At 34.8% G+C, this 12991-nt stretch overlaps 1 protein-coding gene across 7 annotated transcripts; it reads left to right on the top strand.

The window, feature by feature from the left end:
- The first annotated feature begins 287 nt into the window (after positions 1 to 287).
- Commd8 (COMM domain containing 8) lies at positions 288 to 12227 on the top strand. 7 transcript variants are annotated; one of them, XM_078021258.1, is made up of 7 exons: positions 340 to 447; positions 1826 to 1908; positions 2112 to 2145; positions 4017 to 4172; positions 7563 to 7715; positions 10113 to 10268; positions 11330 to 12227. In XM_078021258.1, the coding sequence occupies exons 2-7, from the start codon at positions 1871 to 1873 to the stop codon at positions 11348 to 11350; spliced, it is 558 nt and encodes a 185-aa protein (XP_077877384.1). In that variant the 5' UTR covers positions 340 to 447; positions 1826 to 1870; the 3' UTR covers positions 11351 to 12227. The 7 variants fall into 7 exon arrangements, with proteins under 7 accessions (XP_005320026.1, XP_077877384.1, XP_021578457.1 ...); XM_021722782.3 differs by having other exon boundaries at positions 1826 to 1912; XM_021722780.3 differs by having other exon boundaries at positions 1826 to 1912; positions 2047 to 2145.
- The last annotated feature ends 764 nt before the right edge of the window (positions 12228 to 12991 follow it).

Below are 12991 nucleotides of genomic sequence, written 5' to 3'. Positions count from 1 at the left end.
TTAATAAGCGATATATATCAAAATTCTGGGGCAATTAATTGTCTTGGGCTCAATCAAATACAGTATATGGTTACCCACACAGACGGTTTTCTAAAGAGCCAGCCGAAAGTTCAATGGGCACAGGCACAACCGCGTTGAGAGAGACCTGGGAAGCTACCTTCCAGAGAGCAACGCGAGGGTGCGCCTGCAAGGTCCCACCACAAGGGAAAGATTCCGCTTGATTACGGGAAATCCGTGGCCGTGTCTCTGCGCACGCGCACAAGGACTTCTGTGGCTCTGCACCCGCCCCGCCCCACCCTAGAGAGAATCACGTGGGAGGACCGTCGCGGCGGCGGCGAGACTCGGCCTGGTCACGTGACCCAGTCCCAGCTTTGCACAGGGATGGAGCCGGAAGAGGGGACGCCCCTGTGGCGGCTGCAGAAGCTGCCCCCAGAGCGGGGCGCGCAGGTGAGGGGGGCGTAAGCGGCGGCGGCCCCGGCTGCGGGGCGACCTGGCGCACAGGTCGGCGGAGTGCCACCCAGGCGCCTTCGCGGGCTCCCCGGGGAAGTGGGGAAAAGGGACAGAATTCCTAGTGGCCGGGTCCTAGCCTTCTCTGAGGACCCTGGGAGGCCGAAGCTTGGGGCGCCACGTTGGCTCTTAGGCTTGGCTCAGCTGCCCTAAAGGATTTCCGTGCAGATGTGGTACCATGCCTCCCGAGCCCCTGTGGGGAGGCCCACCTGCTCCCAGGGGTCCGGGGCTCCTGATCTGTGCCGAGTAGTGGCCAAAACTCTTTGAAAGCTTTTGCTGTGGAGTCGGTGGTTTGCAACCTCCTCCTGCACACGTCATTCATTCATTAAACACAGACCTCCGGGAGGCCTGCATTCTAGGCATCCGATACTTTGCTGGGTGCTAGGGATATGTTGTGACTTGGAGCCGACCCTGCCACCTTGAGGGCGACAGAAAAACAAAACAAAACAAAACAAAAAACTAAGTAAGCACTACCAAGGATGAAAAATAACCAGTGAGGGTGGTCTCAAGAGGTGAAGTATCTATTGACACCTCCAGTCTATGAAGAACTGGCTTATTTGTTCAGCAAGTTTTCTGTTGAAGTGTACAATAGATTGAGTATCCTGATGGGTTGAGTAAACCGGGGAGGAGACATGGCTTGTGTCCTGCTGGAGCATCTTTTATGATGGCAGTTTTGGCCTTTCTTTCTCCTTTGTTCCATTTATAGTGGGGAGTGGAGGGGAAACAAGGAAATTAACTTCTCTTCTGCCAGGATCAAGAAAATCAAGTAACTCTTGGGTGGTTTTACAAATGAAGAAACTGAAATGTCAACAGAGGATTTTAGCAATTTTTCCAAGATTGTTCAGCCAGTAAATGGTAAAACTGAAACATTTGCTTAGATCTATTGACTGAGCCTTCTGACCGTCCACTCTCCTGCTTTCATTCTATCCACTTCTCAGATAAGGTCCATAACCTTTACTACCAGAAGTGTTGGTGGCTCCTAAATTGCTGGGTCCATCCAAAATTTCTTCCTTGAGAGTCAGGCTTTTGCTACAGTGATCACAAATTCATTGTGTCCTTGGCTGAGCTCCTCTCCTGGGGTCCTACTCCCTCTACTGCCTTATTTTTGCTTGGTGATATGTACCCAGTCACTCAACTTGAAATTCTATGTTTCATCCTTGCCTCTCTCTTCACATCTTTTTTACTCCTCTACTGCCTCATCTTGAGTGTCCTTAACAATTAATGTTCCTTTAATTTCTTGTCATAAACTGAAGAGGAGGGGTGTGGAGAGTCGTGGGGTTGGGTTTGGTCTATTCTTTCTCTTTTTCTCTCGTTATAGCTCCTATCCTGTTATTGAACATGTAAATTAGTTGCTTCCCATTGAATGTTGAGCACAGATGGCAGCCTGGACTCTTCTGCATTGTGTGTGAGACCTCCTATGATTTGAACCCCACCTACCTTTTTAGCCTTGTCTCCTCTCACCCTTCCCTACCTCACAAATTACCCCCTAATCCCAAGTCCAGCAGTGGTGTTTTACACTTTCATCCTATGTATGTCCAGTTGCTTGTGATGGCAAATGCCTTTCTTGTTTTTGCTTGCCTGGCCACCTGCTCATCTTTACTCAGCCATAAAAGAAGAATGAAAGTATGGCATTTGCCGGTAAGTGGATGGAACTGGAGAATATCATGCTAAGTGAAATAAGCCAGTTCCTAAAAACCAAAGGCAGAATGTTCTCACTAATATGTGGATGCTAACCCACAGCAAGGGAGGGAAAGATTAGAAGTTCATTGGAGTAGACAAAAGGGAATGAAGGGAAGGGAGGGGAATGGGAATAGAAAAAAAAAACAGTAGAATGAATTGAACATATCTTTCTTATCCTTATATACACAATACATGACCAATGTAACTCCACATCATATACAACCACAATATTGGAATCCTAAATGGGACAAATTATTCTATGTATGTATAATGTATCAACCTACACTCTACTGTCATGTACACCTAGAAAGAACAACAGCAACAACAAAAGACTTAGCCTCTTCCTTGCTTCCTCTCCCTGCTCTTTTGCATCTTCTATAAACTTCTGTTATAGCCCCTGTTATTCTAAATACACTTATTTATTTATTAAAATATCTGCTTTTTTGAAATAGACTTTTAAAACCCTGTTATGGTAGGGCCTCATCTTATTTATTCCCAGTTTTCTCATGTGTAAAATGGCAATAATCATTATTGTAGTGGAGGATCACTATAGTGCTTAGGGGTCCACAAATGGTAGCTATTATCGTTATCTTTTCTTTGTATTTCCATTACCTTAGTGAATAACTGCAATATAGTATTTATTACATGAATTCATTTTAAAAATTTCCAAAAAATGTAGCACCTTTACTTTTCAGTTCGAGTTCTGGGTTTTGCTTAAGCATGGGGATAGTATAGGATACAATGGAATATATGTACAGAAATTGGAATGAATTTTAAATCAAGTATGTTGGTTGATTTATGGTACATAAAAATCCGATTTATCATGCATTAGCTATTGTGAGGAAATAGAAGTTGCTCATTTCTGTTCAAATACACATGATTTTATGGGGAAAGAATTATTTCTTAAAATGGAGAAGAATATGCTCCAGGAGAGAAAGAGTTGGAAGATTTGTCACTAAAATTCTATTTCCAAGTTATGCAAATTCAGATATTGCTTTTATAAGATTCAGATATCTTATGAAATAATCATATTAATCTTTGCCTAGAATAGTTCTGGCATAGTAGGTACTCAAATATGTTGAAGGCGTGAATAATCTTAAGAGTGATAGTAGCAAATATAAGAATAATAGAGACTTAGTAATGTTACCAAGAATATGCAATGTGATTTGCATGTATTATGGAATTCATGTAGCATGGTAAGGGTAGATGATATACTTATTTTGCACTTGAGGAAGCAGAGACACAAAATGTTTTAATAAAACTAGCAAGTAGTGGGACTAAAATTCACACTAGCTAATTTTGTTCTAAAACTCAGTCTTTATTTATGTGTTGGAATTTCAATTACTGATAATTAAGGTAGATGGAGAGGAATTCAAAAAAGGAAAAAAACGTTTCTGAGGGTCTTCTTGGAATAGAGCAAAAATAGTAAATTTGTTGTGAAAATGGGGGCAAAGCAAAATGAAGATTGTAGAGCTACAATAAAAGACTTCAATGAAAAAGGCATGCCCTTTGCTCATGGATATAAATATGTGTAAGGATCCTTAGGTGAAATTTTTATAAACCATCTTCCTTCCGGGAATATCGAAAAAAATAACACTATATCTTTAAAATTATTTAAGCTTCTGAAGGTGGACATAATAAGGGAAAGTCTAGGATTTTTGGAGAACTCTAATTTTTAATTTATAAGAATAATCTTAAAAAGATTATAGTTCTGTCTCAGCTGCTCTTGCAGATAGCAGGAACGTCTTCCAACATTTGTTTTCTGTGAGGAAGAGAATTCCATTATAATTTTACTGATAAGTACATTTATTTTCCTTTTTCTTCTCTAGCTACTTCACAAAATAATTGATGGCTTCTGTGGTCGAGCTTATCCTCTCTACCAGGACTACCACAGTGTTTGGGATTCAACAGAATGGATGAATGTTTTAGAAGATGTTACCAAATTTTTTAAAGCTCTTGTTGGTAAAAATTTATCTGATGAAGAGGTAAGTTCACTCTAAATCTCTATACCTCATAATGAATAATGCCCAGATATTTTTAGTTTTTAAAGTTTTTTTTTTTTTAAGTTGGTTTTTAGAGCACCATATAATACAAGGGCCATTATTGGTAAGTACTGAATTTAACAGCAAAACCTCATAATTTGTAAGTAAATGAAAAATCTTTTTTGAGGAATTTCTGGTGTTTGGCCCTTTTTTGGTTGTTAATTCTTTTTGTTTTGTTGTTACTCTTTTAGTTGTGAAACATTTAAAGCATTTAGAAGAAAATAAGAAGTTAGATAACCAATACCTATGTCTCCAGAAACATGTTTAAATAATTTTTAACATTTTACTTTGTATGTTTCTGGATTATGTGTTTTAGAAATAAATCTTAACAGATAACCTAAATACTCTCCTTCCTCAATAGAATATGCCACTCTCATCTAGAGATCACTACTCGTTTTTTATTTTCAGTTGTAGATGGTCACAATGACTTAATTTTATTTTTTATTTTTTTAATGTGGTGTTGAGGATGGAACCCACTGCCTCACGTGTGCTAGACAAGTGCTGTACCACTGAGCCACAAACCCCTACCCCGAGATCACTACTCTTGATGGTGGTGGTCATGTTTTGTATTCCATATTGTATGTACGTTCACATTTTTAAGCAGCGTGTGCAATTATTTGGTATGTTTAAGTGTATGGTTTTTAAATGATAATGTGTATTCATTTGAAAATTGTTTTTGATGTAATATTGTATTTTAGATTTATCTTGTTGTTTGTTGAACGTGAATCTAGTGTATATGTTTCATCTCCTTGTACTGTTGGTTGATAGGAATTAAATTTTATTTATTTATGCCCCTGCTAACACTTAGGTTGTTGCCTCTTTGGTTACTCTAGGTGGTGCTGGCTGCAGATGTATTTGTCTCCTTGTACATGCCTACGCCAGCTTTTGTACAGTAGACGTCTTGAAGTGAAATTGCAGGGTTGTGGGAGAGCCTTCTTACATTGAATTGCTTTTGTATCTTTGTCAAAGATCATTTGGACATATTTATATATGTTGCTCATTTTTTTAAGAGATTGGAGTTCTGTTTATTTTCATATTGATTAGAATGAAACTCTGGAAATGAGTTGTTAGATGTATGTATGTACTTTAAATATCTTTATTACATGACTTTTCAGTCTCTTAGTGGTGTCTTTTTTATGATGTTCTGAATTTTAATCAAGTCAAGTTCCTATTTTTTGGTGGTTAGTGCTGTCATTGACCTACTTAAGAAATATTTGCCTGGAAGAGATGAAGAGATCCCTGTATGTTTTCTCATAGAGGCTTAATTGTTTTAGCTCTCATATTTGTATCACTGATAAATTTTGAATTAATATTTGTATATGGAGGATGGGTTAAGTTCAAGTTTTTCTGTATGAATATACATTTGACTCACTACCTTCTATTGATATGAGCATCCTTCTTCACAGTATTACTGTGCAACCTTTGTGGTAAATCAGGTCGCCCTGTGAGGGGATCTATTTATGGACTCTTTTTTGTATTACATTGTCTCTATTTGTTAGTTCTGCACTGCTGAAATTACTACAGAGATAAAACTACACTAAAACTACACTAAGTCTTGATATCTAGTATAAGATATCAACTTCTGTTTCTTCAAGATTGTCTTGGCTAGTCTACATCCTCTTTGTCTTTGTGTACATTTTAGAATAGGCTTATCAGTTTTAACCAGCCCTCCCCAAACAAAAACAAAAACAAAATATCTGTTGGCATTTTAATGGGTATTGCACTGAATCTCTATGTCTTTTAGAGGAGAATTGATAACAATATTTAATTTTCTAGTCAGTCTGTGAAAGTAGGATATCCTTTCTTATATTTTATTAGTTTTACTCTTGTCTCTTTCTGTTTTATAGTTTTTAGTAGGGAGATCTTGCCAATATTTCTGGTATTTATTTTTAATTAAGTGATGTTTTTGATGTTCTTTAGTCCTGTAGATCTTATTCAAAGTTTTTAAGGGTGAGAGGATTTATATGACTCTCTTTTTAAATTTTAATACTTTTTATTTATTTTTCTTACTTTATTACATTGGCTAATACCTTTAGGACAGTGTTGGGGGGGTGGAAACAAAAATCAGTGATAGTAGACATATCTTACTCCTGACCTTAGGGAGAAAGCAAATACTTTTTTACCATTTAGTATGCTAACTGTATCGCTTTATATAAGAATTTTCAGATTAAAGAAGATTCTTATATTCCCAACTTTGCTGATAATTTATTAACATGAATGGATATTGAATTTTATTAACTGTTTTTTTCTGAACTTATTATTTTTTCACCTTCATTTTGTTAATGTGGTGATTATCTTTGAATGTTAAACTAAACTTAAACTTCACTTGCCAGAATAAATTTTAGTTGGTCAGGATGTATTCTTTTCTCATGTATTTCTTGGTTCTGATACACCAATATGTTGTTTAGGTTTTCTGCATCTATATTTGAGTGAGAATGGCCTGTGGTTTTTCTTTTTCTGAAATTCCCTTATCAAATTTTATTCTGGGCTTATGGAATGGGTTTGGGAAGCATTTTTTCGTTTTCCTGTTCTCTGGAAGAATTTTTGTGACTATTCATTTAGAATTCAGTTGCTTAATTTTTGAATACTTGGAAACATTTGTAATCTTACCAGTTTTGATTTAGTTCTATAGTAATCAAAAAATTCAAACAGTATTATTTCAGTCCTTCATGGTTTGCTACAATGGCTCAGCATATGGTTTATTTTGGTGAATCTTCTATAAACATTTGAAAACACTATTTATTTAACACTTGTTAGGTACAACATTCTGTATCTCGATTAAGTGGAAAAATAGTGTTTTTAAATCTTTTCTATCTTTGCTAAGTTTTAAAAAATGTTTTTCTGACAGTTACTAAGAGTTCTGATAACATTTCTCATTATGAATGTAATTTTCACTTTTTAGAACTGCCATGTTTTGCTGCTCTATTTTGAAGCTATGCTATTATGTACACATTAATTTATTACTGTTAGGTCTTTCTGTTGAATGGCCATTTTACTATTCTCTATTTCTTATTATGCTTCTTGCCTTGAGAGCAGTGTTGTTTGGTGCTTTAGTTGAGCTCAGTCAGCTTTCTTGCTCTCAGGTGTATTTACTTCCATGCTGCTTTATCAGTCAGCCATTTTTCTTTGCTTTCTGTTTTATAGGAATTTGTTAAAACCTATTTGCTGGTTATCCAGTCTCATCTTATTCTTTGCATGATTATAAAAATATTATTTCTTTTTTTCATTCACTATCATTTTAAAAAGGTGTGTGATGGAAGAGTGGACTATGTTACATTTTAAGCAGAAAGACCCTTTCATGTGTATTCTAACCACTTATTTTTATTTTTGTAGACACTTCAGCAATTGAATCATTTGAATTCATCTCATCAAGAAGCTATCATGAAATGCTTGAAAAGTAGGAAAAATGAAATCAAGCAAGTTCTTTTAAGAGAAATAGTTGATATTTCTTCTGCCCAGTTACAGGATTTTGATTGGCAGTTAAAGGTGAGAATTAAAGATAGGGTAGAAATGCTAACTGCAGCATGTTTGAGAAATCTTTGTATATATGTTTTTTGTTTCATTTTTTTGTATATAGGGAACTATTTTTTATAATATATATCTAAAATTTCTTTTAGTTTAAAAAGGCATTGTTCCAAAGAGATATCAAAAATGATTTAAGTTACATCTTTTGCGTTAGCTTGGGTGTAAAATACTCCAAGAAACCATTAACAGTAACAATGCATTAATAGTAAATTTAATTATACCTATAAATCTTTTAAGACCTGTAAATCATAAATAGTGTGGCAATATATATATTCACCATATATATTTAGCTAGAGGTTTCTAGACTTTATAGCATTCTAAAGATTGATAAATGTGATTCTACTTCTGGGAGGAAGATCTATGATGTGTTATTAAAACAGTAGTTTTGAAATATTTTGAAGATAATCATGACCAGTATGGTTAGTAAAGAGCAATGACAGATCAATTTCCCATCCTGTATAAAGGACTTAGACCCGTAGATGAGGAGAAAGCAAATATATTGTGTTCCTTGATTTTTATCTTGATCCTAGATAAAGTGCCTCCTATTGTCTTTGAGGCTAACGGGAGACAAAGTTGGGAACGTAACACAGATGGGTTTGTAACTGTGTACATAACTATACAAAGGTAGATGAATTGTATTAGACAAGAAAGTCTGGTTCTGATCTTGGCCCAGCCTTCTTTAACATTTTTATGAATATTATGCTAATCAAATTGGAGAGTGACATGAAAGATATAGTAAATATATAATCAAAGTTTAAAATTATTTTACTTCTTATTATACTGATGGACCAAATGAAGCAAAATAAATTAATCAGTGATCATCTAAGTAGAGGATTTTTCATTTAAATAAATGGATTTATGTTTTTATAAATATGAAAGATAGGGTAGAAATGCTAACTGCAGCATGTATGAGAAATCTTTGGTGGTTTTGGTTTACCAAAATGTAGTTTAACTGATGTTGGTTCAGTATGGTTTGTTAATAGAAATGCAGTGTTTCAAGCAAGGGATCGTTCTCATAGATTCTGTTTTTAGCTATTAAATCTTTTTAGTTAGTTTAATAATTTTTTAAAAATTCTGGCCACCAAACTTAAGAGATATTTGAACAAATTCCAATTTTTTTTTCTCAGTTAGAAAAGACTGACCAGAAATTTAAAATAATGGTTTGTGAAATTGGTTTAAAACTCATGAGACCATGTCCCTAGAAAAGATGAAATCTAGTAGAAACACAATAGTTATTTTCAAAAATCCAAAAGTCATGGATAAGGGAATAAGTGTGTGCTCAGTGACTCCAGAGACTAGGACAAGGGCAAAACTGTATCATTTGTAGTAAGATGGGTTTGAATTGAATCCAAGGAAGAACTTAACAACTATGAGTATCTGGAAGTGATTCTAACCACTTTTTGAGGTAGTTCGCTTCTCATCATTGGTGGTATTCAGACATAGGGTGAGAAACTACCTTTTGAAAATATTGAGGAAAATTATCTGTAAGGTAGACAACCAGAAGTGAGACTTCCAAAATCCCACATATTATGAGTACTATTTTGGGGAGAGAGAATGGAGATATGTGAGGATTAACTCCTCTGGTACCCCAAGAAAGGTACTTTGATGTTGCTTGTTAGGGAATGTTTTTCCTTACCATTACACAACTAACGCCCCCCCCCCCCCCCCCCCCCCCCCCCCGTGCATCCCTAAAAGGGAGTACTCCAAATAAAGATTGTAGGGTTTTCTGGCTCAGATTCCAGATAATTGAATTTCCCTTTGTTATCTCAAATGAAGCTACAGCACTTGTTTCAAAAAGTTCTAATACCATAAATACTGTATTTAAGTCTCAATTTCTGTAGGATATACACACACTCTGAAGACAGAAACTAAGTATGGTTTTGTTGAGTGGTACTAATTGGGAATAATATGTTGATGACATTTATTAATAGTTTAATAGATGGCTGATGATGAAGTAATTAAGCATCTTAATTTGAGATTTTACCAGCATTTTTAGTCTCATTTATCTGTATACACCAATAGTAATAATCTTGGTATCTTTAATTTTCTTTAAGAGTTCTGTTTCTTGTTGCAGTGGACCCATTCTGTACTCCTGATAATTCTTATGATTAAAACAATAATTACAATCCTAAAGAAAGTGTAACTTGTTAAGCCAGACTAAGCTCCTGCCACTGGTTGTCCCTGCCTACCTACTTCCTCTCTTTCATTTATTCTCTTTCTCTTTCTATGCTTCAAATATGTATTGTTTTGAAATGAGTTTGTTTTCTTTTTAAAAATGTCTTGTTTATAAGCTCTGATGCATACTTGGTATCATCCCTTATAGTATTTATTAATTACTGTTTTCCTCATTTTGAACAGCTTGCACTTTCTAGTGACAAGATTGCTACTTTACAAATGCCACTCTTAAACCTTCATCTAGATGTAAAAGAAAATGGTGAAGTAAAACCATATTCGGTTGAAATGAGTAAAGAAGAGCTGCAGAATCTAATAAATTCCTTGGAAGCAGCTAATAAGGTATTTGTTTTAATTTTATCATTTAGATTAAATTTTTTAAGTTTTGATTGTTACATGTGGAGCAATAAAAGAAAAACTTTGGGTTCACTCTTAGTGTCTTTCTGTTCCCTGATATTATGCGAGTACAGAAGATACTTGTTCATAAACTTGATCTCTAGTTTTAGACACTGAATTAATTGTAATTGGTATTTAATTTGAGGCATAACTTACCAAGTAATTATTTTTGAAAGAAAATTATGTTATTTTTAACAGATGGATTTGCTTTGCTTTAATGCTCATTAATGATTAAATTTTTTTTTACATTGAAACTATGAAATTAGTTGGTCCTAAAGAGTTTTTAGGATTAAAAATAGTTATAGTCCTGAAAAATAATGTCTTATTTAACTGATTTAACTGGAAAAATGAAAGAAAGTTGCTTTTGTAATCCTCTAAGTATGGGAGATAAAATACGATATGTAGTTATTATGACAAAATCAGGTTAAGATGAGATAGAAGTAGTGAATGTGTAAAAATTTTATGTTTACAAAGCAGTGGCTAAATAACAATAACCACTAGTATTTAATAAATGCAAAAGATAATACTTAAACAGCAGAAACTATTGCTGTGAAGAAGAAATAACACTAATGATCCTTGTATATGTATATTCCTTCATTATTCCTCAGCAGTGTCTCATATGATGTAGTCTCAGTGATTAAGTCTTAATTATTCTTACCCACTTCTCTGGCTGCCAGTATACTTCCTGGTCCCACCTTTTTAAAAAAAAAACTGATAAATTCCAACTTTTTTTTCCATACTCTGCAGTTATTTAGACATTTTAATTCCTCATGATTGGTTCATAGGCTCAGAAACCGAATTGGTAGTTCAGGGGTGGTTGTCCTTTGGATGGGGCTGAAATATGTGGAGTAGGTGTGGTGGAGCCACAGACTCTGTCAGGCAGGGACCAGCAGTTACTGTTACTAATTATCTATCTCCTCTTCACAGACTCCAGAGCATTTTATTTAGCATACACCAGCATCATTCTAGTATAACCTGATATTTTCCTTTCTAATTTATGTTTTAAGGTGGTCCTGCAGTTGAAATAACAGGAAATAATGGCTACCAAAGCTATCAGATGTCACTGCAACACTTGATATGGGAGAGTGAATGCTGTGTGTTCAAGACCCCTGAGATGTATTGACTCTACACCAGGCTGAGAGGGCAGCAGAGCTGAGATTTGAAAGATAAAAGTCTACCAGCCTCCCTAAGAACAGGAAATTACTTGGTAGATAGGAAATAGACAAAATGAAAGATGAAAAAGATGTAGTTGCAGTTTATATTTTCATAATGATTGTTTTGTCTCATTTATTAAGTATTTGAGAAATTTGTGTAGATAAAATTTTATTGAAAGGTAAAAATAGCTTATAAAGTAATGTAAACATGCAGAAGCACAAACATACTTGAATATTGCTTAAAAATTATGTGACTAGAAAGACATGTATTATGGATATATAATTAATTTGTGATATTTAAGAATAACTTTTTAAAAGAATGTATAAGCTGCATTTATAACTCAGGAGATTTCATATCTTTCTCATATTTCAAAGAAAAGATTATAAAATATAAAATTTCTTAGAGAAAGGGTCTTTATCAGACATGAAAAAACAAAATAATTCAAAATTTATGTGAGTTTATAGATTCTATGAATTAAATCTGGAACACACAGAAATGAAAATAACATTACTATTTCTGCATTTCCATGTCTGGTTGGGAGACTATGTTCTGATTAGATGTCATTGTGTAGTGTATATATTGTTATTGGGGTATCAGGTAAGACTATCTACAGGTCCCGTTTTGTTATAAATTCTTAATAATGAACTTAACACTTTTGGATGTTACAAATACAGTGGAAAACAGAAAATTTTTAACCTCAGCTAACTTTAAAAATAAGTATTCTGAACAAATAAAAAGTGTCATATTTCATTTTTATGTATTACTTTGTTTCAAATAACTTTCTATATATTCAGAAGTCAGCAATGCATAATTAAGTCGTGTCTACTATTTGCAAGCTTTGTGGTGCATTAAAGTGTCAGGCTATCCTTTGAGATGTCCAGAGGATGAAAGGATGATAAGCATATCTTCACCTCTAATCATACAGGTGAGGATAGACTTAGAGCATTTTAGTAAATATGTGAGTGTGATCTAAGCAGTATTACTCAAAATGTGTCTGTGTACTGTGTACTATGCCAGTCATTATAAGTTAGCAATTAGAAAAGGAGCTTGGTCCAGAAGAGTTAATAATGTGTTTGGTGCTCGCTTCATCTAGACATTTTGGTTATGAAAAGTGTACCAGCTGAAGTAAACAGTGAGTGTGCTTAGTGTAGTTTTTTATTTACCTTCTTGTGCAAAATCTTAGGTCATTTTGGACCAGTAACAGTTTGCAGACCAGCACTGTGAGTACCACTGCTCTTGGGGCCTCTTCTGAATTGCATCTTTCTAGGCAGGATTCTCCTTCACAAGAAAAAAAATCTTGCCCTATTTAATCCTTCTCTCACCACATGGTATTGTTCCATTGGCATTTTCAACAGCTTTATTGAAATCTAATCGGCAAACTACATACTGTCATTATTTAATCTATACAGTTTGATAATTTTTTTGTTTTGTTTTCCTTTGACTTATTTTAATTTAGAAAGAAACTCTTTAATGATGCAAAATTTTAAACAACAGAAAGGGCAAAATAGTACAAT

This window comes from Ictidomys tridecemlineatus, chromosome 9 (genome assembly GCF_052094955.1).
Source record: "Ictidomys tridecemlineatus isolate mIctTri1 chromosome 9, mIctTri1.hap1, whole genome shotgun sequence".
NCBI lineage: Eukaryota > Metazoa > Chordata > Mammalia > Rodentia > Sciuridae > Ictidomys > Ictidomys tridecemlineatus.
Note: the sequence above shows the minus strand (reverse complement) of the source record. Positions and strands in the feature narration are given on the sequence as shown.